Raw genomic sequence first — 26,608 nt, 5'->3', positions numbered from 1 at the left:
CTTTTGTTTTCTCCCAGTCTCATCTACTCACACCCATACCTTCCACTATTACTTTTCTGGATATGACTTCCAAATCTGTATCTCTAACTTCATAGGTAGACCTGAGTTTTCAGTTGTCTCCCTGATGACTACACGTGGATGTCCTACAGGTACCCAAACATCATCTCACCTCCCAACCCGCTAGCTTGTCCCCAAAACAGCAAACAAAAACAAAAACATTCATTCTTGCTTGCGACCTTTAGTATGCCTTTTAATGGCACCATTATCCTTCTAGTCACCTATGCTTACTTATCATCTTTAAATTTTTCCTTTTCCTTGACCCTGTATCTAACTAGTCAACAGTCATTCCTACCACTGACTTTTTTATTTCCAGTGCTAATTCAGCTCTTTGCTCTGATCGTTATAGTAGTTTACCATCTGGTGTCCTCACTTCAAATTTTAATCCCCCTCCCCCATCCATTCTAAGAACTTCTAACATTAATCTTCTAAATTAGTAAAGTATTGATTGTATATCACTTCTCTGCTTAAATTTTTTTTAGTGATTAATGAGCTACCAAGTAAAGTTCAAACTTTTTATCCTGGCCCTCCATGATCTGCCCCTAAATGTACATTTATAACCTTACCTCCCATTATTCCTCTTCATACAAATGAAAAACATTCCCAAAATACACTCTTTGTTTTCAAGCCTGTATGCCTTCTCTGATGCCTGCGCTGTTTCCCTGACTATTTCTCTGAGCTCTACCTGTCTAAGACCTACCCTTTATTGCATTATTGGGGACCTTGGGCAAATCACCCTGTCCGAGGCTGTTTTCTCATCTTTGAAATGGAGATAGTACAACTAGTATGTAACTCACAGAGTTGTGACATTCAAGTGACATAATGCAGGTAAAGTTTTATGCAAACTTTAAAGAACTGTATGTCAGCTGTTGTTATTCATTCAAAGTCCAAGCCATGAAACCTTTCCTGATATACCCCAATAGAAAGCATTCTCTTCTACCTCTGCATTTTCAGAATCTTTTTCATGTGTTGGTACATTTTTATATTCTATTATTCAGTTCATATCAGTGATCATTTATTAAATACTTACCCTGTGCAGATCACTATTGTAGGCATATGGGAAGATACAAAATTTTTAAAGATTTAGTCCCTTTTAATTATTAGTGTACATGTTGTATCTCTTCTAGCTTGCCAGATACATGAAAGCAAGAACTATATGACTCACTCTTCTTTGTATTCATCACAAGACCTTGCATAAGTTAGGTATTTAATAAATATTTATTTAATTAATTTAGCTCTTTACTTGAGTTTTAGTAGAAAATATCAATATCACACTTGGGAAATTTGCTAGTGCGTTATTTTGGAATTGGCTTCTCATCTTAATGGCTGCATAGGACATGAAACAAAATGGAAATATATGTATAAACTGCTACTTTCCACAAGGTATCTCAAAAGTCATAATTGTCCAAATTCCTTTTGTCATTCTAAGAAAGGAATGGTCTAAGTTCTGCGTTTCACATTTATTTATTTTAGTAGTTTTCATCAAAGGAATAGTAATATATAGAAAAGGGGGAAAATATACAGACAAGAACTGGATAGGGGATGTTACAAAAGAAGAAATGTCTGAGCAATTAAAATATACTTGAATTTAAAATATACTTTGATTCCTAGACTTGTTTGTCCCACATTGGATGTGGAAATTTCAGAGGATGTAAGGTAACATACAGAAAAGATCGCATTACTGTAGCTGTGTTCCTCCCCAACTAGCTATAAAAATTTAAAAGTAGCTTAAAAGCCGTTGCATTCTGTGGTACTGTGAATGAGAGATTATTCTAGATTTATCATCTTCTATTAACCCTCATGTCTTTCTAATTGTGTGACTGAAATCTTTACTTCAGAAAAATTTATGAAAATGTAATTTGAAAGAAAGGAAACTAAAAACATCCTTTCATGTCTACCCTGACAATAACCCTTTCTAATCTGGATCACATCCTCCTACCCATCTAAAGATGAAGAGATTCAATCAGTAAGCATTTGTTATGAACTTACTATGTGCCAGGCACTGTTCTGGATGCTGTGGATACAAAGACTAAAAACGAAGTAATCCCTCGGGGAGTTTGCATGTTATTGTGAGAGCATGTACATAGAAAATTAATAAAAAATACAGGGTAGTTTTAGGGAGGAAGGGGCACAGTCAGCTGAGGGAATCAGGAAAGATTTCGTAAAGAAGTCAGTCTTAAATTGAATCTTGAGGGAAGAGGTTCTGTGAGGTAGTGGTAAAGTGGAGGACATTCCGGGCATAGAGTATTATACAGTGCAAAGGCACCCATATGGGCAATGGATAGAGTGCTGTTTGCAAAGAATAGCAATAAAGCCAGTTTGGCTAGACCTTAAGAGTATGGAGAGGGGAATCTTTTATAATAAAGATGAAAAAGTAGGTTCCGGCCAGGCTATAAATGGCTTTGAAATCTAAAATAGTTTGTATTTGATCCTCAACAATTGTTTGCCACTGGAGTTTATTGAATAGGGGAGGGAAATGGTCAGACCTGGGCTTAAGGAAAATGACTTTTGTGGCTATGTGGATGATAGACTGGAGACTAATCTGTGGAAAATAAATTTATATTCATACTGCAACAAACTTCAGGATTCTTCTGAACGCTTTATTTACTGAGTGAAAATTAGAAGTTGAAAGGAGGTATGATAAAGTCAGTATCTTGGGTAAGTGAACACTAATATCAGGTGAGAAAGTGAATGCAGAGAGCTCAAGTAGATCAAGTGTATGTTTAAACTAATCAGTGGAAAGTTTATTTTTGTTTAAGAGAAACATAAAAGAAAATAGAATTAAATGAAAGGGGAAAGAATTGACTTTAGAAAATGTAAGGAATGAACTCTTTCTTTAAGGTTGTATTGGAGGTATGTGTGTTGTGTTTGAATGTGTGTGTGTTTTGTAGATGCAAGTTTTTCTGCTGCTTACTTTTAAAATGTAATTTTGAAATATTTTTATCTCTTCCTCCAAACCTAACAAGCTTTAGTTTTTCTATTCCCCTTCATCTAGAAAAAAATCCAAAGCAATTTGTACACTGTGTATTTTAGAATTCCTTGCCCACTTTTGAATGAATCTTCCTTATGCCAGGAATATAGTCCAGCAGGTGTTTTTTTTTTTTCTTCAGCACCATTTTTAAATAAAGGGAAGTAAAAATAAATAATTACTTTACTAGTGGAGGGGGAAAAAACAGAATTGAGATATAGTCATTTGCATTACTAAATTTTTAGTTGTGTCAACCCTTTATACACAAAACTTTGGTGGGGGGAGGACAACTTGCTCATCTAATTTGAAAGAAGATGTTTCGGCAGATTCATCTACCCTTTAGTAAGATCTTGATTTGTTAAAGCTTAGAGGGAACGGCTGCCTGACAAATCTTAAACATACTGTCCTACAGCATCCCAGCTTTTCCTTGAAGGAGGTTTCATCAGAATAATGAGACTAGCCTCTGCTTGGGTTAAGATATTGAAATCATGTCCCAATGCACTCAGAACTCATTATGCCAGATTTCTTTTTTATAGTGTGGGGCAGCATGTGTTTTTATTGTCTTCCCATTTAGGTTACTGACCTTGAAAATAAATCAACAATATTATAGAGCGACAGTCAAGGCTATCTGATATTTGGTAAAAAGTAGAAAACTAGAGCAATGGAAGAAAATAGGAATCACATAAAAATGCAAATTGGTACAAATGGTTGATATACAATAAAGCTATTGTTGTTAAATGATAGGGAAGGAAATCATTCAATAAATCCTGTTATAAAAATTGGGCACCAATATGTGGGAAAATACAATAAATAACAGGCAAATTGATGAGTTAAAATCGAAGAATGTAGAAAAATGCCTTATTTTCAAATATAGAAGAGTGTTGAAATTACTGGAGACAGGATTGATGGATTTGGTTATATAAGAATAAACATTTTTCAAGGTGAATTCAATTCATCCAAAACAAAATTAAGACTAGTAATTCATGAGATTTTTTATGACTAATGTTAATGTTACATCAGAATTTACATAACAAATTATTATCTAGTTTCAAATGGACAAATAGACAAAAGATAACAGGCAGTTTACCATGGGGCAACCCAAACACTTGAAAAAAAAATAACAGCCTCACTAGTCATTAAAGAAAGAAAAGCTAAAACATTTATAAGGTATCATTTCACACCCATCAATTAGGTAAAAATAATTAAAAGTTATAAAATTCAATATTAGTGGGAGAAATGGGTACACTGATGGCATTAGAAATTGTTATAATCTTTTTGGAAAGCCATCTTGTCATTCAAGATGAGTTGTAGGACAGGTTAGAAATGCATCTCAAGAAAATAAATTAAAAAAAAACAATTACTTAAACAAAGATGTTTATTGTAGCATTATTTTAATAGTAAAAATATTGAAAGCAATGTAAATTCCTAGTTGGGGAATTTCAAAGCAAACTGCACTAAAACAATGTAATTGAGGACTCTATTGCCATGAAGCATGAAAAATAAGAAGGATATATGCAAATATGGAACAATCTAAAGAAAATGCTACAGAATGAAAAAAGTAGAACTAGGCATGCTGCATGTGCACTACTATGAACATGTAAGATTCATATATTTAAAAATATCCAAATACATGCGTGTAAAAGGATGCCTTTTTGAACAGATGCTGTGAAGGTGTTTACCTAGTTCAATTAAACAATAGCAGTTGGTCAATAACAGGAAAAAAATATGTTTATGAGAATGTTCCTTTAAAATAGTTGCAGTAGCTTGCTTTAAATCATAAATACAACAGGGTTGCAGTGGGTATTAAGTTGCTTTTGATACTTAAATGTTTAAGTTGATTAAGGCCAGAGAGATAAAACAATTTTACTAATCTCTACTGCCTCTGTTTAGAAAATGATAATGTATTATATTTAAGGACAACTTTGACTATATGTAAGGATAAAACAATTCATAATTTTTGTTTTTCTTAGACTGTGTAAAAATAAAGATATCATTTGTTATTTATATTTCTAGTATTCCAGCAAGCATTTGGTGGCTTTGCAATTTAAAGATTTGAGTTGTGGGAAAATTCTCATTGTGAAAAATACCTTCAGGGAGGCAGTATAGCATTCAGTGAGTAGAATTCTGGGCTTAGAGTCAGGAAATCCTAGCTTTAAATCCTTCCTCTGACACTAGCTGAACAACTGAGACTTAATTTATTCATGTATAAATAGGGATAATAATGCTTTTAATATCTACCTCAGAGAGATATTATGGGATCATATAACATCAGAAAATGTACAGCACTTTGTAAGTTTTAAAGTGCCATATATCAGGCTGTTATGACTTACTGGCCCAGTTAATCCTGTTGCTGTGAGGAACTTTTGGTGAGGAAACTCCTTCAACAGTGTGGATGCGCACCTGTAGTGCAACAGGGTCTGAGAGAGTGCGTGGGGACACTGAGGCTAAGGGCATTTTCCCTGTGTCCCACAATCATTTGGTCCTGATTCTGAGGTTTGGTTCCTTATCCAGTACACAAACCTCACTATAATTATGATGACATGGATGCTGGCATGTACCTACTTAACCCTACTAAATAAACAGTAACAGTTGGTTAGGAAAATTTAAACTTTTTTTTTAATTTCTATAGTTTGTGTAGAATATATAATAGTGTTTTTGATGAAGTCATTGATAGGGATTTATTTTATTCTACTCCTTGCTGGCTCATTGTAGTATTAAAGTTTTGAAATATTAATACAGACAATTTGATTTTGGCTTTCTTACAAAGAAACTGATTTTTGATTCTACATGGACAAGAGTGAAGTTGCCACTTTAGTTTATGCCATACTTAAATATTCAAATAATAAATTTTTTAAAAGTGGTTTGTCAATGTTTTTGTTTTCAGGAGCGCCCAAGGACATTTGACATGCACTCATTAGAGAGCTCACTCATTGATATAATGAGAGCTGAAAATGATTCACTTAAAGGTAAATATAACTATTTTCCTTTAACAAGTAGTTAAAAGTAATAGTATGTCTATGGAATAAAACTAATACCCTGTGATGGCAAATGTGATAGATAACGTACTGCAGCTTTTCAGTTTTATCAATTTGACACACGTGGCTTTTTTCCTATCTGAGGCAAAACATGCTTAGTGCACATGATGATATGTTTATCTGAGATAGTGAATATAAGCCAGGTGTAGTTTAAATGTCTACAGTTAGGGTTTGGTTTTTTCCCCTCCATTTTTGTTTAAGTGGGTAGCATATCACGATTTAAAATGAAAGTTTTATAACCTCAGAATTATTTTCTAAGTAGTTTTCTGAAAGATCACTGAAACCTGGGAGTTGAGAGATCTAGATTGTTTTAGTCCTTTCAACCAAGTTTTGTGACCTTGGGCAACTCATTTAATCCCTCTGGGCCTCAGTTTCCTTCTCTCTCTTAAAATTAGGGGGTTGGACTAGCTGATCTCTGAAGATCTCTGAAAATCTAACAATAAATGACCGTAAACCCTCTGAAACAGAAATCATTTCCTCTCATAAAAGCTGTCTTTGATTTAAACAAACAAATCTTCTAATCAATTAAACATATCTATATATTTGGTCATTTTAATTTCTCCTTGGACTTTGTTATATAAAACTAGTTTTTCAAAAGAGTGATAGCTATATTTTCAAAGTTTCTTTTAAATATATATGGAAAAGAAATATGTATATGGTGCTAAAATTTGAATTCCATGAAAAAATTTTGTGATTATGGACTTTGAAGAGGGTTTTTACTGAATGTTTCAGAGACTTCTAGTTTCTTTTGAATAATTTAGTAATTCAAAATGAAGCTCATTGAAAAACTAATTCAATGTAAGATGTATATGAAGTTACTCAATAAATATGCACTAATTACAGCTAACAATTATTTGTTATGATTTAATGATTAAAGTTTTAAAGATAAAGTTGCAGGCAGAATAATAAGGTTGTTTTAGAAGCAGCTACTTAACTATATGTTTATTCCTCGGCAAGTCACTGAGTCTGTTTGAGCTTTCCTTTCTTCTCCACCACTATCCCCTACACTTTAACATTAAGGTTTTGAACTAAATGACTATGTAGTCTCTTCTGGGTCTAAATCTTATAAGCCTAGATACAGTAAATCAGCTATAACTACCAAATAGGGAACTACCTTACTGGTACTTACCAATAGTTGTGAGTTAATAGTAAGTAATAGCTAATAATAATAATAGCTAGCATTTATATAGCACTTTAAGGATTGTAAAGTGCTTTACAAAGTATCTCGTTCTCACAACAACACTGTGTGCTATTATTATCCCCATTTTATAGACAAGGAAACTGAGGCAAATGAGAGTTAAGTGATTTACCTGGGTGTTGTACAGCTAGGAAAATCTGACACTGTATTTGAACTTGGATCTTCTTGATTTCAGGTTCCCTGCTCTACCTACTATCTAGCTGTAGTTAATACTATAGGCATATCAACATGATTAGATTGAGCAAATTAGCTTATGCTGCTTTTTTAGTCCACGTTTAATCCCTTAATCTATATATTTGTGTTTTTATCATATCTTTTTTCTTTTCTTTCCTACTGTGACCAAAATTAAGTTGCCTAAAGTTAATTCTGAAAAAGGGATGCTTAAATATATTATGAACATAAATGTCTCTTCAGATTGTTACTGAATACCTGTGTTCTCATGCTTATCACACAAACCTGATTTTAGTACAACATTGCATTTTGTTAACTGCCCTAAAATATCCTATGCATGTCAAATGATTTTTTCTGTGTTGTTTTTAAAGTTAAAAAGAAAAAAAACCTAAGGTTTCATATATAGAGTTAAAGTGTTGATTTGTGTTGATCTTAGATTATTATCTCAAATAGTTTACTTTATAATATTTGATATTTGTTACTGGACTAGTATCAACAAAAACTAGGTTTTGCTCTGGGCTGTTCTTATTATGGTTTCCATTCTAATTCAGTTGTACAGAGCTACTGTAGATATGGGTAAGTTACTCTTTAAAGAACAGAGCCCTGTAGTAGTCATGAAAATGTACCTAATGTGACAGCGTTTCTATTTTGAGAATCAGCTTGGAGGTATTTTAAAAATTGAATAGCCGCAGCTCACTTCTTACTATAAGAATCCAATTCCTTTCCATGTGCCCTATTTCACCCTGGACATTCTGGGCATTGGTTCTGTGAGGTCAGCAATGAAATATGTACCTTCTTTAGAACTAGTACTTTTAAGGCCTGAAAACTTAATTAAAATAAAATTAATTTCAGAGGTTTTAAAATATAATGTCTTTGAAGGCAAGTTTGTGTTTAGCTTTTTGGCTTTGCTATTCTGATCTTTCCAAAAATAACTTGAGCATGTTCTGCAAGTAGTAATTAAAGTTATTCTGTTTATTTTTCCTCTTTACTCTTCATTGGCAATTCATATGCATATGATTCCTTTTTGGCTTTATTACTGTAAAGCCTGTGCTTAACAAGAAGATTCAAAGTTAAATAACAATTTGATAGAACATTGTGGTTTCAGGGTGTTTTGGTTTTTTTTTTAAGCATGAACTTATTTCTCCTGTTCTAGTTAGAAATCATAGTTAATGTAATGACAGCTTTCTACCACATACACAAAAGGTGACATTTCTATAATCCTCCTTCACACTTCATAGCATGAGTTTATTATTGAATTTCTTTAAATAAATGTTGCCAGTCCAGGATGACTCATAATAAAATATTCAAATCAAGAATTATTTTATATTGTGTTTTGATAAAAGTTGAAGAGAAGTCAGTTACTCATTCAGAGAAGAGCATGAAGTGCCTTGTTGCATGGCACTGTGCTGCTTGCTAGAAGATGCCACAAAAACACTTAAATCTTCTACTTTAATAAGCTTTACTATCTAGTAACATGTTCTGATATGCAAATAATTGTTGCAGTATATACTTCAAAATTTTCGTAATAAAGTTTAGTTTTAAAACATATAAAAATTTGAAGGATATTTTCTTTTTCTATGTGAGGATTTTTTCGTCTGTCTCCTTCCTTCCTTCCTTCTTTCCTCCCTCCCTCCCTGTCTCCCTCCCTCTGTCCCTTCCTTCCTTCCTCCCTTTCTTTCTTCCTTCCTTCCTTCCTTTCTTTCTTTCTTTCTTTCCTTTCTTTCTTTCTTTCTTTCTTTCTTTCTTTCTTTCTTTCTTTCTTTCTTTCTTTCTTTCTTTCTTTCTTTCTTTCTTTCTTTCTTTCTTCCTTCCTTCCTTCCTTCCTTCCTTCCTTCCTTCCTTTTCTTTTTTCCTTTCTTTTCTTTCCTTTCTTTCTTCCCTTTCTTTCTCTCCCTATGTCTTATCTCCATATCCTTTTTCTGGGCAGCTGCCACTTCTGTATGTTATTTTTATCCCAGAGATTGTGTGTTGCCTTCTGCATAACCAATGCCAGTGATGATCTGCAGAAGCCCTTCCCTAGAGACTAATTTCATCTTCTTTACAGCATACTCAGCCTTCAGGAGCTAAGAGCCTGAGAGAGAGGGAATAATTCTGAATTTGGATGCTCCAGATGGTAGTTTTTGTCCTGCTGCAGTCTTATTAGGCTTCTCAAGTATTTTCTTCACCTGGAAAGAAATCTTATTCTACCAGTATAGAAGCTGAGATGATTAGTTAGTGAGTGTTATGGTTTTTATATCTCTTATGTTTGTTCTTGGCGGAGAAGTTGGTTACCGCTTAGATACAGCAGCATGAAATAGATTAAAGCCACATGTGCATACATCTGTTTTTTGAACTTTAAAACATAGATTATAAGCTGCCAAATGATTCATGAAAACCTATTATACTGAATATAGTGGGGAATATCTTTGTATATTAAGTAGTATTTGGGGGTGGGGCATGGATAAGAAGCTGAGCTTGATATTAAAAAAAGGGAGTCAGCTGAGGTGAAACAATTTATTGTATGGATGGAAAGGAAACAAAAGATTCAGTATCTGAGAGAAGAAACAGAAGAATGTGCATTAAATGTAATTAGAGACCAAACAGAATTAAAAAATAGATGATTTCTTAGTGTCTTAATAATCCATAATTTGTTCCTCAATGATACACCAGAAACCTAAAGTAAAAATCCAGCAAAGTAACTTAAGAAAATGCCATAGTTGTTATTTAGAGACTAATTGACTTAATTGTGGGAAAGGGTCACAGTATGTATATTTTTCTCCCAGATATTATGGAATATTTTCTGCTTTGTATAATGTAGATGAAAGTACAACTTTCATGTTCTTATACTTAAACTCATTTGTTGTGCTGAGTTTTAAATAATTTCGGAATTTTTCATTGGAATTAATGATTGTAATTATATCCAGAAATTGAGATGACACAATAAAGCTTCAGTGTTTTGCATTTATCAGTGGAATCCAGGGAGCTGACTCCAATCTTGATATATGTATAATATTATGTTGTGGGTGTGGTTAATGCATGGTTAAGTACATTGCCACCTCCACACCTTTGTTATCTCTTGTTCACCTCTGCTCTTTTAGTGTTATTTCAAGAGAGGTGGATGTATTCCAAAGACATTGTGTGTTACTCCTGGTATCTGAAGGAGTTTGGACCTTGCTTTACTAACTGCCTTATGTATTTTATCCCTTTTCTTACCTTATGCAGTAATTTTTAGAGTTCCTATTTTTAATTGCTGTGGATTGGTTTGAAATAAATACATATGTGAGTGAGCAACTGATGATCCATCTGTACCTCTTTGCTGCTAAGCACAAAATTTTATAAAAAGCACCTCAAAGAAAATGAACTTTAGTTCAAAGTTTAATAAACCAAAACTTATTTCATTTACTTCAGATTAATCTTCTCACTCCAACTGGCTTTTTTTTTTTGGTGGTGATGTATTTTATGTCACTAAAGGAGAATGACAATTATAGTTACTTCACATTTTCTAACTTTATGCCTAGAAAGAATTTGGCCTACTTAGACTTTAAGCCATCCTATGATCTGGCATTGTACTAAATTTTCCTTTCATACAAAATTTTAGTACAAACTGCCATCCCTCAATTCTTCTCAGCCTTTCCTTTTCCAAGGAGTACTATATACACATCTTCAACATTATACACATATATCCAGATTGCACTCTGCTCCATGTAGTCCACTGATGCACTCAAAACATTGGAAATTTATTTGCCACCTGAATTTCTAGTTGTAATTACAACTCTTAAGTCTAATGAAAAAATTTTGTAACTACTTAAAACTCACTATAACAGATAAAGAGAGTCCTTCTCAGAATATAGAGACCAGGGGCAGCTAGGTGGCGCAGTGGATAGAGCACTGGCCCTGAAGTCAGGAGTACCTGAGTTCCAATGCGGCCTCAGACCAAAACTTGACGCTTACTAGCTGTGTGACCCTGGGCAAGTCACTTAACCCCAATTGCCTTAAAAAAAAAAAAAGAATATAGAGACCAATTGACTTAACTAGGTCAAGGATAATAAAGCTTTTGCATTTGTAGATATTTGTGATCACCCATTAGTTGATAAGATAACTGAATTGAACTGACTTTATCATCCTATAATATATTTGAACCATCCTATGAGTAAATTTAATTAGAAAACCTCAGTGGAACCAATGATAAAATGAGTGGTTTTAGTTTTCTTTGCTTATAATAAGAAACTAGCACAAATGGGTGGAGAGAATGCAGTTTCTCATGTGGTGACAGAACTGCTTTGTCTCTATTTAATTCTTTTTGCCATAGGTAATTTAAAAGGGAATCTCTCGACAAAAAGTGCTCAAATGGACCTTTTCATTTAAAGGAACTTAATGGATCATGTAACAAGAACTTCAAAGAAGTAGATAATAGAAACTAGCTAATTTATACCTGAATTTGTAATCACATTTCTCCTTCAAAAAAATTACAAATACATGACAGCAAATGTCTTCTGGCTAAAAGTAGGAATTGTGAGAATCTCAAAAAACTTCAACTGGTAGAACATGCTGACTTAAAATACAAAATAAAAATATTTCATGAAGACCAGAGACAACTTAACTTTCTATGATTAACTTGAAATAATTAGCTTTGTTTTCTTTCTTTTTTTAAGACAAGGAAGAAATGTGGAATTAATTAACAACACAGTGATCTCAACAATAATTCTAGCTTATATTTGTATAAGAGGACAGCTAAGTGGTACAGTGACAGAGTGCCAGGCCTGCAGTCAGGAAGACCTGAGTTCAAATGTGACCTCAGACACTTACTAGTTGTGTGGTCTTGGGCCAGTCACTTAACCCTATTTGTCTCAGTTTTCTCATCTTTAAAATGAGTTGGAGAAGGAAATGGCAAACCAGTATCTTTGCTAAGAAAATCCCAAATGAGGTTATGAAGAGTTGGACATGACGAAAATGATTGAACGACAACAACATATTTGCATAATACTTTTAAGGTTTATAAAACTCTATATGAGTCATTCGTTAAGCTTTTCTCCTTGTAATTATTCACTTTCCTCCATGAAATTGATTGTCCAAAGAAAGACTTAAAGAAAATTTCTTCTGGCTATGTTATAGTGTCTGTAGAAGTTATCTATTCTTGACATCTATTCATAGTCTTTGTTCATTTTTGTTTTAAAATATTTAAGAAAATGCACTTTCAGAATATTTCTGAAGTTTTGAATTTAAGAATATGTATCCTCTTCTCCTTTTACTTTAGTCTCTGAAGAGATAACTTTTACCTTTTGCAAGGCATATGTTGTTGATCTCAGCCAAGATCCTTTTGAATCTTCTCAGCCAGTATGTTGGCTATCCCTCCCAACTTTGTGTAGTTCTATGTTCTAATATATTAGCCCCTATAATCATTCCCCCCCCCCCCCCCGTTTTAATCTTCAGTCTTATCCTGTGTATTGGTCCCTTCTTTGATGTCTCTAAACATGATCAATGACCCTCTATATTTAAAAATCCCTCATTTAGAATCTACTGATCTCTCAAATTATTGTCCTAAATCAATTCTCCCATTCATAGCCATAATCTAGAAAAAGAGTTATGATGATGCTAGCATTTATATAACACTATAAAGTTTGTGGAAAATACTCTGTGTGTGTGTGTGTGTGTGTATGTGTATAAAATCAGAATGAGCCTAACAAATACCCTGTGAAGTAGCTGCTATGATTCTCCCCATTTTACAGATGAGGAAACTTGAGTCTTAGAGAGACCAAGTGACTTGCCTAGACTCACACAGCTAGAAACTGTTTGAGGCAAGGTTTGCACTCAGTTTTTCTTGACTTCAGGTCTAGCACTCCACCTGCTGTGCTACCTGGCTGCCCTAATGCTTTGCTGCTACTTTTCCTCTCACTTGGATTCAAATTTACAATGTGGCTTCTGGTCTTATTTATTTCCTGCTATCTCCTGAATTACCTGTGAGATCTTTTCTGTGTGTGTGTGTGTGTGTGTGTGTGTGTCTGTCTGTCTGTCTCTCCCTCTGTCTCTCCTTCCCTCCCTCCCTCTCCCCTCTGGACTTTCTTCCCTTCTCCTACTTTCCTTCCTCCTCCTTTCCCCCCACTCCTCTCCTTTTTTCTCTCCTACCCTCTCTCCCTCTATATCTCCTCTCTCTCCCTCTCTGCCCCTTCTCAGTTGTCAAATCTGACCTGTTCTCAGTCTGATCTCTTCATCATTTAATACTGTTGAACAGACTTTCCTCCTGCACACTCTTTTTCTCCCTGGGTTTTAGTGACACAGATTTCTACTCATTCTTCTTCTACCTGTCTGGCAATTCTTTAGTCTCCTTTGATGATTCTTCAGGTATATCATGACCTCTAACTGGAGGTTTATTCCAAGGTTCTGTCCTAGGCTTCCTTCTCTTTCTGCATGGATTGAGTTGTCTCTATATTATTGACTTCTAGATCTATATATCTAATCCCGCCTGAACCTCAAGTGTGCATCCCAACTGCCTGTTGGACATGTCAAACTGGATGTCCCAGAGACATCTTAAATATAATGTGGCCAAAACATCTCCAGAACTCATTATCTTTTCCCCAAAATCTATCCTTTCAAATATCCCCATTTTTCTCAAAGGTATCGCCATCTTTCTAGTCCCCTAGGTGTACAACCTTGGCCTTATCTTCAGTTCCTCAGTCTCCATCATACCAATTGTCAGATGTTATTTTGTCAACACAATATCTCTTATATCTGTCCCTTTCTCTCTGTTCACATGACCACTATTCTAGTTTAGGCCCTAATCACCACTTGCTTGGACAGCTGTTATGGTCTTATAATTGTTCTTCCTGTGTCAAGTTTCTCCCTATGTTAATTCATCATTCACAAAACTACTAAAGAGGTTTTCTTAAATTTTGACCGTGTTACTTCCCTACACAAACTCTAATAGTGCCTTCTTTCCTTTAGCATCAAACATAACTTCTCATGTTTGTCTTTTAAAGCCCTTCATACCCTGGCCCCAACCTGCCTTTCCAACCTTGTTATACTTTATTCCCCTTCTCACACACTAGAGTCACTAGAGTCTCATACACTACATGAGACCTTCCCCAGCTGCTAATATCCTTGCCACCACAATGATTGTATTTGTGATATATGTGTGTATATGTATATGTGTCACACACACAATGTGCATACATATTCATACATATAACATATATGTCCACAGTATACTCTATGCATACACATACACACGTCTCCTTTAACAAGCTTCTCAAGGGTAGGGATTGTTTCATTTTTATCTTGGTATCTGTAGCTCTCCAGCACAGTGCAGTGCTCAGTATATGCCTAGTTAGGCACTTAATGATTAATATCTCATACTGTTTTTGAAAAGGTAATTCTTTTGTTCATAAATGATCTAGATAAACATATTCAGAATATGTGCCCTTTCAAAATGGCTATCTTTATTCCTTCTTTTCCTAAAGAGAACTGGATTTATAGTCAGAGGACTTAGGTTCAAATCCCAGTTCTGCTACTAAATACCTGTTTGACTTTAGGCAAGGCACTTTCTCCCCCTTCCTTGATTTCATTTTCTTTAAAAAAAAAACTCTAAATCCTAATTTATTCCTTAGGCATTTATTTCTTTTCCATTTCAATTACGTATTTTATTTATTCTTTTGACCAGGTGTTTTGTGTCCATCATTAAACTTTTCACGTGGTTCAACTCTTTCCATTAAGTAGACTTGATAATAAAGAGCTCATGTCAGTGAAGCGCTTTCCTCACAAGTCTATAAAGTACGTAATTAGAGTACTGTTATCCCTGTTTAACAGATAGAGACACAGGTTCTGAGGTTAAATGATTTTCCATTCTTCGAAAAGGGGCAAGTGTCTGATGAAAAGATGCAAACCCTCATCCAGACCCAAGTCCTGTGTTTGTACATGTTTTGCCAGGATAGTTTTAGGTCACTTTTTAATTAATATCTTGTTGAGATTAAAAAAAAAATATGTAAAGGAAACAAGAAGTAGTTTAATTTAGGAACAGCTGGTAAAGAAGACTAAACTGGAAGTAAGGAGACCTGGACTCTGATCCTTACTCTTCGCTCAATTGTCTGTGTCATTATGAGCAAGGAACTTTATTTCTCCGATGTCAGTTTGTTCCCTAGCGTATGGCACATAATAAGCACTTATTAAATGTTTGTTGGTTGGTTAATATAAAGTAAGGAGGTTGGACTAGGTGACTTGTACCCTCCCTTTTAGTTCTAAGTTTTTATCATTCTAGGTGCCTGTATATTTTGGAGCCAAAAGAGAAGTTAAAAGCTGTTAACATGGGCTTCATGTGGCTAAACTTCCTGAACTCATCTGGCTCTTTCTTGAACGGTTTGGAAGATACCAAGTGATACAAACCATAGGAGGGGAGCTCTCAAAAACTGTTCAAAAGTGGAAATTTACTCAGTACTTAGGATCTTCATAAATAATAGCATGAAGAATATATCAAAGTAGTCATTAACTTTTAAAGTAGATGTTTAGGAAAGAAGTAGGTTTTTGTTTCTTTCTTCCTGCACGCCCCCACATGTTGCTGTTGTAATGGAACATCCTAAAATTTCCTTTTCTTTGGGCCTTTGATTAGTGCTGCTGTGTCTGCCTTCCTGATGGGATCTGGGATTCCTTTTTGAGGTAACCTTGTGGGTGAGGAAAAAAGAGGGGTAAATTAAGGTGTGGCACATATTTTGTTTTTATTACTGGAGTGAGATTTTTGGCTGACTTGAAGCCATCATCAGCTTTCTTGTTTGCTTTAGAAGAGAATTTGTATGATTCTTTAGAGAGTGTGTTCTGTGCAGGCAGGGATTACTATATTGGAATTGTTGATTGCTAAAGTTGATATACTTTTACCCTTTTACATATTACATATTTACATACTTTTACAGATTGTATTTGCAGTAGTATTTTGGTTAAAATGCCAGGGAAGACCCTAAGAGTTGTTTTTGAACTTTGGTATATTCTTTTGATTGGGTTAAAGAGCTCCTCAGGCTTTGGCACGTAAACACTGAGTTTTAGTACTTCATGTATATTTCTAGATGCTGATCTGACCTATTTGCATATTATCTACTATTAAGGTCTGGAAGAAGCCTAGGAATTTACTATTTTTTTCTCCTATCCACAAATTTTGTGAACAAAATTATAGGTAAATATGCTTGACCCCTGAACTGTCTCTCTATTTCTATTGCTATTTCTGTTTTCATATACACATGTATATATGTATATACATATATCTATATAAATATATATTTATAACATGTCTATTATATATAACATATTACATATGTATATTATGTACAATGTGCACATATATTACAAATATGTGTGTTATAAATATGTATATTACATATATAATGTATTTATTATATACATATATTATAAGCATATGATAAATATGTATGTCATAGATGCCCATTATGTATAATATATACAACATATAATATGCATGATAAAACATACATAGAATATATCATATATAACAAAATGTATTATGCACTGTATATAGATATATAGAGATATATGCTATGTATTAGCAAATACTGTTTGATTGTAATGCTAAATTGGTGAAGAGCACAGCATAAAAATAATAATCACTTTATAATATGGGTTCAGCGTCACTTAATTTTAAAACTGAATGAGGAACTTGTTTTTGTTCAAGGAATAAATGATTTTCATTCTCAAAATCTTATTTCATTGTTGCCCTTAGTGATTGCATGAGGGGAGTAAAATACAGCTGATTAAGTTTAGAATATTAGAATATGAGCATTACATAAATACTTTACCTTTTTTTGACAGTTCATTTTGTATTGAGCTATTTTGTGGGATACAGTAGGACCTTCAGTAAGAATTAAATGTAAGATTTCATGGCCCTTGCAACCTAAATGATTTTATTTGGATACCTCTCAGGATTCTAAGATATGGTATGATATGTCAGAGTACAAGAAAAAAAAATAGGTGTGATAATTTTCAGAGAAATATTAGTGATAAATTGACAAGCTTCTTTTTTGTTTGTTCTTGTATTTGAAATTAGCACTATGCAGTCATTCTTTAATATCATTGTACACATCTTACCATATGTACAAACTAAATGGCAGTATTTTCCTCAGGCAAAATTTGAATGCTGCATGTTTAGTTTTCCAAAGTTTGTCATGTATAGAGATTTAAGGGAATTTTTAATGTGTAAAAATGATGACATATCCAGTTTACCTCATATCTAGATTACTTAAGTACTTCAGTGGATCTGTTTACCTTCATTGATGTGGGGACACCCGTCAGTGATGCAGATCACTGTGACCCTTGTCATGTCTTTTTGTAAATCCTCTATAGGAGATTTACACAGTATGCCTGAGAGCCTTCCTCTAGATCCCTTTGCATTGCATGGATACCTGTGGGCCACACAGGATATCCACTGATTGTTTCTCACAGTTGCTACATGACCAGCCTTTTTTTTTTTTTCTGGTTATAACATCTCTAGTGGCATCCTTGATACTTCTGTGTAATTATATTTGTTTACCCATATTATCTGTAATTTTCATTTTATCAGTATCAATATGTCTTCTAAACTGTAAGTTCTTAGAGGTTACTGTCATTCTATCTAAATTGTTGTACCCCTTCTAGGACAGAATCAGATATAAGGGTCAAGTAAAAGCTTTTTGTGGTGGAATTAATCCAACAGGGAATTACCCAAAGTCTTTAAGTCTTTCACTGATTCTGTTACATAATCTTGGCAAATGTTATTTGGTAACTTTTATTGGAAGAGAAGCTTATAATGCAAAGGCACCTATCCTATAGGTCTTATATTCAAGACTTTTTTTGCATTTTATTTGGCAATAAGGAGGAACGAGTTGAACAACCATGGCTACCAAATTATTACTTGATAGGGGTTTCTACCTAAAACTCTTATACAGTTTATTTTTGTTATTCGGAAACTATATACCCATTTTGTGAATTATGTCTTTTTATTCTCTATCTTCTTCCTCCTCCCATTATGATTTATAAAACTCATATCAGTCTAATTGTTGTTTATTAATAGTAAATGGTTTGGTGAAGGAAGAGCCTGCAACAACAAAATTAAAATGTACTCTTTGAGTCAAGATTTCATTTATCTGTGCTATATCTGGCTTTATGTAGAATTGAAGATTGATTTTATTTAGTTACATGTTATGGCTCCTTGCTAAAAACAAAACTTGCTTAGTTCCAAGTGTCACCTGGTAACCAGCCAATTAAAAACATTAGTGGGGCTCTGAAGGGAACCTGGCTCCCTAGCCTCTTTAAAGGTAGCTATGATGATGCCAGTTGCTGCATATAGGGAAAGGGAAGAAGACAGCTAATTAGTAGAGATTTTTCTTTTTAGTTCCCGAGAAGCCAAAAGCAAATGCAAGTAACTTATTCTGGAGAAAAACCGTACTTGAAGAAAAATATTCGCTATTGAACTTTGTATTCTGCCTGAACTACACACCGTCTCTAGAACTATGATTATGTGAACCAAGATATGGTTTCTGTTTCTGATTAATTGCCAAGGAAGTATTTGGTAAAACAATGAGTAAAGGTTGTTAGTTTATTACCAAACCTTCCTATGTATCAAGAAATTGAAGAGGAAAAAGAGATACAGTGCCATAAAAAGAGCCCTTGACTTGGGAGTCATGGTGCTAGTGCCTGCTCTGCTACCAATTAGTCATAATTCATCAAAAGTTAGAACCAGACAGGACCTACTTTACAAGATGATTTATTTCAATATTCCTTTTGTTCTAGATGTTAACTCTAAGGCCAAAAGAGTTTTGTCCCAGCCATATAGCAAATTAGTGGTAGAACTAGAACTCGAACTCTATTTTTCTAACATAAACTTTATACCACACTCTTAGGCAAGTCACTCAATTAAGTGCCCTAGCCTTTGGTTTCCTTGTTTATAAAAAAGAGGACATCACGTAATCCATATGATCATTACTAAGTTTTAGTTTGAAACAAGTGCTATGTCTTAATGGGTGTATATGGTGTGGAAGTCTTACTCATCTATAGCCAAGTGGTATAGTGGATAGAGCACTGGGCCTGGAGTCAGGAAGACTTGAGTTCAGTGTGGTCTCAGATACTAGCTATGACCCTGGGCAAGTCACTTATCCTCTTTGCCTCAGTTTCTTTAACTGTAAAATGGGAATAATAGCAGCACATACCTTTCAGAGTTGTTTTATCAAATGAGATATTTGCAAAGCATTTAGGACAGTGTCTAGCACATAGTAGGCACTATCCAAATATTTGTTCCTTGCCCCCTCCGTTCCTCCCTTTCATTCACCTATTTTCTGAAGAGAAGCCATCTACCACATGATTAACCAGCAAGGTATGTAGTATTTTTGCTACCATGCACTCTCTAACCACCAGCCCTGTGGCTGTGTCAAAGGTTAATTGGTGTGTATGTATACACTTTCTCAATGGCTACAGTATCTTCATTTTTCACTAGAGGTTACTTACTTGCAAACTCTTAAGACTACCTCTACCATCTCACTGAGTTCAAAGGCTCAGTGACTAGGCTTAGTTCTTTAAAGATCTGCAAGTATGACCGGCTGTATGCTCAAACATTATGAAAAAGGGGGAAAAAATTGTTCTGAACCTTCATTTCATCTTAGAGAAACCTTTCATGACCTCTAACACCATTCATAGGACTTAGATGATTAATGGCCATATGATTCATTGAAGCATAAGAAGTTAACTATGAGTGATTCCCCTCTGTTCCCATGCTGCTGGTCCCACTTGTGTTCCAGGTGGGACCTGTCTTGAGATCCCTGCCTCAACAACCATAGCTTTCTAAGATCATTTCTAGCTCTTCTGTACTGTCCACCTGAGCTGTAGAGCCATTGGTAAGATGTGGGATGTCTTTCTCCAGGACTCTGAACATAACTAAGGGGTGGGGTAGGGGTGTGGAGAGTCCATGTGAGTAGAGGAGACCTGAATGTCTATAGGATAAATCTTGCCCTGACACCTGATGTCTTACTTGGGGTTCAGTGTAAACCCTACCACTATTATTATTCTAATTAATAGAATTTTGAAAACTTGTAGTTTTAACAGTTTGAGCTATCACCTGGGAGGCTGAAATTCTGCCCCAGCCAGAGACGAGTGACCTGGGAGGGCATCAGAGGGCATGCTTTTCCACCCCAACCTTCCAAATGCTTCCATCTAACAGGCCTGATATTTCCCTGTCCCTTTCATGTGTCATAGACTGTCGTCTTTCCATGTTCTGTGGCTGTGATGGCCATAAACACTCCTCTTTTTCAGGATGTCTTCTCACAGTAAGGGAACACTTTGTCATCTCCATTTGCGTCCTCCATGGCCTCCTCACCATTCATACCAAATCCTGGGACCCATTCTCACGATTAGTTAGAGCCTCTCCAGAAAATTCTTCAGGAATCTCTTCAGGAAAAGTCCCATCCAGGCTTCACTTCACCCTCTCATGCCACCTCCTTCATAACTTCGTCTGCAATCTCCTTTTCACTAGCTAAACCTGCATACCCTTTCCAACATGCCTCCAGTGATTCTAGCTCTGTAACCTTGGACTATAATCAGATCAGCTCTGTCAGTGCTCTTAGGTGTGGTCTTCTCCATCCCAACTACTGTTCTCATTCCATTGACCTCTCTTTCTAATATACCTCAGTCATACATAGGATTGATTATACTTTAGAACAACCACTTTCCCCTACCCCCACATTCACCCCCATTGAATTTGTTCCAGGTGCCAAGTTGTTAGTTATAGCTCATTCACCTTATTTGGATTTGCCTATTCTGTCAACAAACATTGTTAAATGTGTATAGTAAATGAAACATTGTGATAGGTATTAATGGGGAGGTAGGAAGTTATGGTAAAAACAAGTTAAGAGCTACTATAATAGAATAGTCACTGGGCTTAGAGTCAGGATGGGATGGAATCCTGTTCTAGTTAAGTCACATACCTTCCATGCACCTCAGGTGCTAATTTCTAAAAAGGAGATAATACTTTGATAGCCATCCTCATGGAGCTGTTATGAATGAAGCCCACTGTAAACCCTAAAGAACTATGTGAAATGAATTATTGTTAGGCAAGTGACATTTCCTGCCTTTGTGGATGCGATAGTGAGGTAGAGGCCTAAGACAAAAATACGCAACTGTAATTCACAGTAATGTGAAAGTGTGGTAGAGAAGTTCAAAACCAAATTCTCTGTGGGGTTTGGGTGGAGATCAGCAAAAGTTTTGTGCAGGAGATGATATTTTTTAAGTTGGGCTCTAAAAGTGGAGTCAGAATTTAGCAGGTTCAGTAAGGACACTCCAGGCTTGGGGAACAGTGTGAGTCACACAGGGAGTCATAGAAGTACAGGGCATGTTTGGGGCAATATTTGAGTCTGATGTTTATAAAGGGCAGTGAATGTGAGAAAGACTGGGAAGGCAGGGCAGTGCCAAGTTGTGGAGGGCTTTAATGCCAGCAAAGAAGCTTGAACTTTGCTCAGTTGGGAGGCTCTGAAGAACTTGGAGCAAAAGAGCAGCATGACCAAAGTTATGCATGACAGAGATTGTTTTGGCATCAGTCTGAAGAATGGTGAATCTGTCACATGAGCCTGGGTGCAGCAGTATTACTGTGTCATAACTTGTGCTGGGAGAGAGGTACAAAGATAATCTACATTAAAACTTTTAAGTTAGGTTTTTCATAATTGAGCTTTAATTGTTTGTAGACGAAAATTTTCTTTTCTTTCTTTTTTCTTTTTTTTTTTTAAGGAATACCCAGAAATACTTTGTGTAGAAAACAATTACATCTCCACATTTCTGTCAACAAAGAAACCTACTATATGTCATATAGGTGCTCATAAAGTTCAGTAGCTACTGAGAGCTCTACTAGCTCTAGTCTCTTCCTGGAATAACATCACATGGTTAAGATTGAGATGAAGGAAGCTACTCCAAATATTTGTTGGACCTAATCGGCAGCTAGTGAAAGTGATTAGGCCTTGGGCCTGGAGTCAGGAAGACTTGAGTTCAAATGTAACCTCAGGAACTCACTAGCTCTGTGACCCTGGGCCAGTCATTTAAACCTCTGTTTGCCTCAGTTTCCTCAACTGTAAAATGAAGGTAATATTAGCACCTACCTTACAGGGTCAAATGAAATTCTGATAGATGATATTCAGATATAGTCACTAAACAAGATAAGGAAAGCGAGGCATTTAGATAAAACAAATGCTTAGTGTTATTTGCCATGTAAGCAAATATAAATAATGATTTTTTAAATTGTTCTTCATAACTTTGAATATTAGTGTCAAGACCATATCCTTCTATTTTTTGTAAGTAAGAGTAGTTTGGCATGACTTTTCTCTGTGTTAGAGTAATGCTCTGTTTTTGGAAAATAATGGTTACAAAGGAAGTAACCTTTTATTTTTTATGGTTTTTATGGTAAACCAGGGGGAAATATGTTATTTTGTCTCTGAGTTCATTTGAAGAATGTACCAATATATTTTGTCTCTGAAGTTCTTGATCTTTTAAAAGTGACATAGCTTGTCTATAAAAATTTGATAAGCTTATAGTTAGCCCTTTTTCATAAACCATTCAGTTCAGATAACTGGTTTTCAGTTGTTTGTGACACTTATCTAGTTTCTCCTTAATTTTTCGTATTACATTTTATTAAAAAAATCAACAGCCATTTCTTTTCTTTTCTTCTCTTCTTCTGTCTCCTTCACACACATGAAAAAGAGAGTGGGGGGACGCTTTGTAACAAATATCCAGAATTGAGCAAAACAAGTTCTCACATTGGCTATGACCAAAAATGTTTGTCCTATTCTATATATTTTAATCTGTCACCCTTCTGTCAGGTGGTGGTTTCTCAGTTTTGATAGGTCTAATTTGATTGCTAACTACTATGCATACTTATTGATTATATTGAAATTTGCATTAATTACTGTTATAAGTTTCATTTCGGGGTTGCTTTGTCTTGGAGATGTAATATCCATAAGTACAGCTGACCTCTGTGAAGTGCCTAAAAATACCATTGTATCCCCATTGACTTATTTTGGGGGTTACTGGCAGCCTTAATGTTTAGGAATGCTTACTTGGGCCATCTTCCCGTTGATTTTTGTCCTTTTGTCTTCTTATTGCCTCAAATCTTAGAATCTTTGAAACCATGCATTTTCTGGGTTAAAACCAGAATCTTTTTCTATCCACGCCCTTAAAAATTTAAGTATCCCTTCCTAATAAGTTCTTTTCATTGTTTTGTGAATGAGGAAAGTATCTTTGCCTCTAAGTAGATTTGACTCTAGGCAGTGTGTGAAAAATGTTGATGGGAGATGAGAAGAGATGTCTCAGATGTTTATTTGTGCCACAAGATGGAATTAGGTTGTTGGAATAGTGTTGAGTTAGAATATGGGACAGTATTAGTGAAAGATGCTTAACATATGAAAAAAAATGTATGAGGATAGATATTTGCTAGATTTTTCTTTAGTTTTAAAGTGTAAACTTTGATGTTAATGGAATAAGAATTTGGGTAAAAGATTAAAAGCTATTGTCTCTTGAAGAAAGGTAACAACAAACTATAACAGAAATTTTGAACAAATTATTTTAACTCTAATACTATGGTTGTACAAGCTTTTCATGTTATAAGCTTGATCTTTACAAATGCATTGTTACAAAATTTATAAAGTAGAAAGTAAATTTGATGCATGCCTTATGAACCTTACATACTTTTTCAGATCCCTCTGGTATTATTTTGCTGTCAATAGTAGGTCAGGCCTATGGTCTAGTTCAAAGTAGAGCCAGCGAAAAATAGAAGATGGAAAAGGGAAAGACAGGTGGAGATCTTGCACTATACTTTTGATTGTAGGCTAATTTTATAAAAGAGTATAGTTTTGATATGCCTTAAAGTGAAATCTAATAAAGCTGTGAAACTGGACCCCATATTAATTAGCTCTTCCCTTTTGCTAGAATTTTTCAGTACTTTGCTGAGGATTATCCTGTAGGAGTATCTTTTTTGGTTTTAGGGTATAAGTCAGTAGAAAACATAGTTAGATTTAATAGAATTTTTACTGCCAGTTTATAGGAAGACATTTCTTTAACACTTTGGCATTTCATTTGCACATAATGACACCTGTGCCTATATAAGCAAATTAAGTTCAGAAACACTAATGTCTTGGGTTACATTCTGATCATGAAATTATTTTCAAAGTATTTTTGTTTTTGGTTTTGTTTTTTTGAGTCAATCAGGGTTAAGTGACTTCCCTAGGGTCACACTACTAGTAAGTGTCTGAAGCTCTATTTGAACTCAGGTCGTCCTGATTCCAGGGGCCGGGGCTCTATCCACCATACCATCTAGCTGCCCCAAGGGTTTATAATCTAATATAGAGAAGACTTCAGGAAGTAATTGAAATATTTAACTGTATAGGTTAAACATTGAAATATTAAAGATATATATAGAATTTGGTAGGAAAATATTCCCAAATTCTCTAGAGAAGCTTATTTAGGCATTCCCTGTCTTCTCTTCCTTCTTTCTCCCTTCCCTTATCAGCATAAGCCTATAGTATAGGCAACATTCTATCCCCATAGTACCCTGCCTGTCCAATGACAGGAAGATGGCATATTGCCTTATCTCTTTCCATAGGTACAGATTAGTTACTATCATTACACAGTGTTCAGGGTTTTTGCTGTTTTATCCCTGTATTGTGCTCTACACACACACGCGCACACACACACACACGTTCTGTTTCACTTTGCATTAATTCATAAATTTTCTCATTTCTCCAGATTCCTCATATTTGCCTTACAACACTGTCATGTTCCATTAAATTAGAGTGTATGACATAATTTGTTTAGCGATTCCGTAATTGATAGTCACCCACTTTCATTTTTTTGCTGCCACAAAGGTGTTGCCATGACCACTGGTATATTTGGGACCTTTCTTTCTGTCTTCGATATGCTTGGAGTATGGGCTAGCAGTGGTATCTCTGGGTCAAAGAGCATTAACTGTTCAATCACTTTTTTTACATGATTCCAAATTGTTTTCCAGAAATGTTAGACCAATTCACAACTGCCAACAGCTTATTAATATATCTGTCTTCTGGGAGAAATTTTATTTGAGGATATGGACCCAAAGAAGGACTTGGAATGATGAATGTGTCAGACTAATAGGATAAAGGAGACTATCTCAGATGAAGGGTGGCAGTAGTAATTTACTTCTTTTAGCTAGGGAGAAGGGAATGCAGGAGACAAAGTGAAACTGACTTGCACAACAGATTAGAGAGTCACAATAGAGAGTTGAGGAGAACAAGGGAGAATGTTGAACTTGTGTAAAATTTTAAAGACTAAAGTTATGTATATAGTAGTCAGCATGAAGACAATAGAAGGTTTTCGGAAGGGTGGGATATAGTCAAGCTAGTGGACACAAATAGGTGATTTTTTGGTCTTTTCTTCGTTTGAGGACTGGAGGGTATAGAGGTGAGAAGAACTTGTGAGGAAGGCATTAGGAAAGGTCAGGAAAAATGTTCTTATTCCACTGATTATATTTTTGGTGAAATATCGCAGTTGAAATTGTGGAGGAGTAGTAATGTAATGCTAATTTTCCAAAATAGCACAGGCTGCCTTCATCCAACCACCACTTTCCCTCACAATACTTATGAGTTTGTATTCCAAACTGATTAGACTGGTTTAGAAAGATTTGATTTTAAAAGAGTTGCCCTAAGAAGGATGTAAATGATTTTCCTGGTGTCATTACTGAGTTTAAGCAAAGAATCCTTCCCAAAATTGAAAAGCAAAAAGTTAACTACAGTTTCATTCTTAAAATAAATGCTTCAATAGATTTTCAAGGAAAAACAAAAACTTTGAGAAGTATGCATTTTTGTTCCTGTCAGATTTAACTATTCTTAGTATTATTAGTTCCTTTAAAAGTTTCCAGCAGGCTTGTTTTTGATAAATGGTTTATGTATTTGTTAGGGCTAACTAGCTTTGGTAGATTTTCTTTGTGATTCTTGTTGCTAATTCACTTACTCTATGACCATCAAGTTAGTTAAAAGAGATGTTCCCATTTAGCTATATTTTATATGACTTCAGTTATATGACGAACAATGGATTATATCTACTCTAATGAGATTTCTTTAAAGTTGGACTATCTTTTCAGTAATTATGGTATTTTATTTTTAACCTATTTAGGGACCAAAAAAAAAAATCTTTGGAACAACATGTTGTCAATAACAAATATTTTATCTAATA

General features: G+C 34.9%; 1 protein-coding gene across 3 annotated transcripts in view; it reads left to right on the top strand.

The window, feature by feature from the left end:
• The window catches only part of CPEB4 (cytoplasmic polyadenylation element binding protein 4), a 75,300-nt gene that overhangs the window by 19,189 nt on the left and 29,503 nt on the right, over positions 1-26,608 (top strand). For all 3 annotated transcript variants that reach the window (XM_027841803.1, XM_027841802.1, XM_027841801.1), the window contains exon 3: positions 5,910-5,991. In XM_027841803.1, the coding sequence (XP_027697604.1) occupies positions 5,910-5,991 (82 nt within the window). The remainder of the gene's footprint in view (positions 1-5,909; positions 5,992-26,608) is intronic.

This window comes from Vombatus ursinus, unplaced genomic scaffold, assembly GCF_900497805.2.
Source record: "Vombatus ursinus unplaced genomic scaffold, bare-nosed wombat genome assembly UNPS02014863.1, whole genome shotgun sequence".
In the NCBI taxonomy this organism is placed as follows: Eukaryota; Metazoa; Chordata; class Mammalia; order Diprotodontia; family Vombatidae; genus Vombatus; species Vombatus ursinus.
This window is presented reverse-complemented; position numbering and strand designations above follow the sequence as displayed.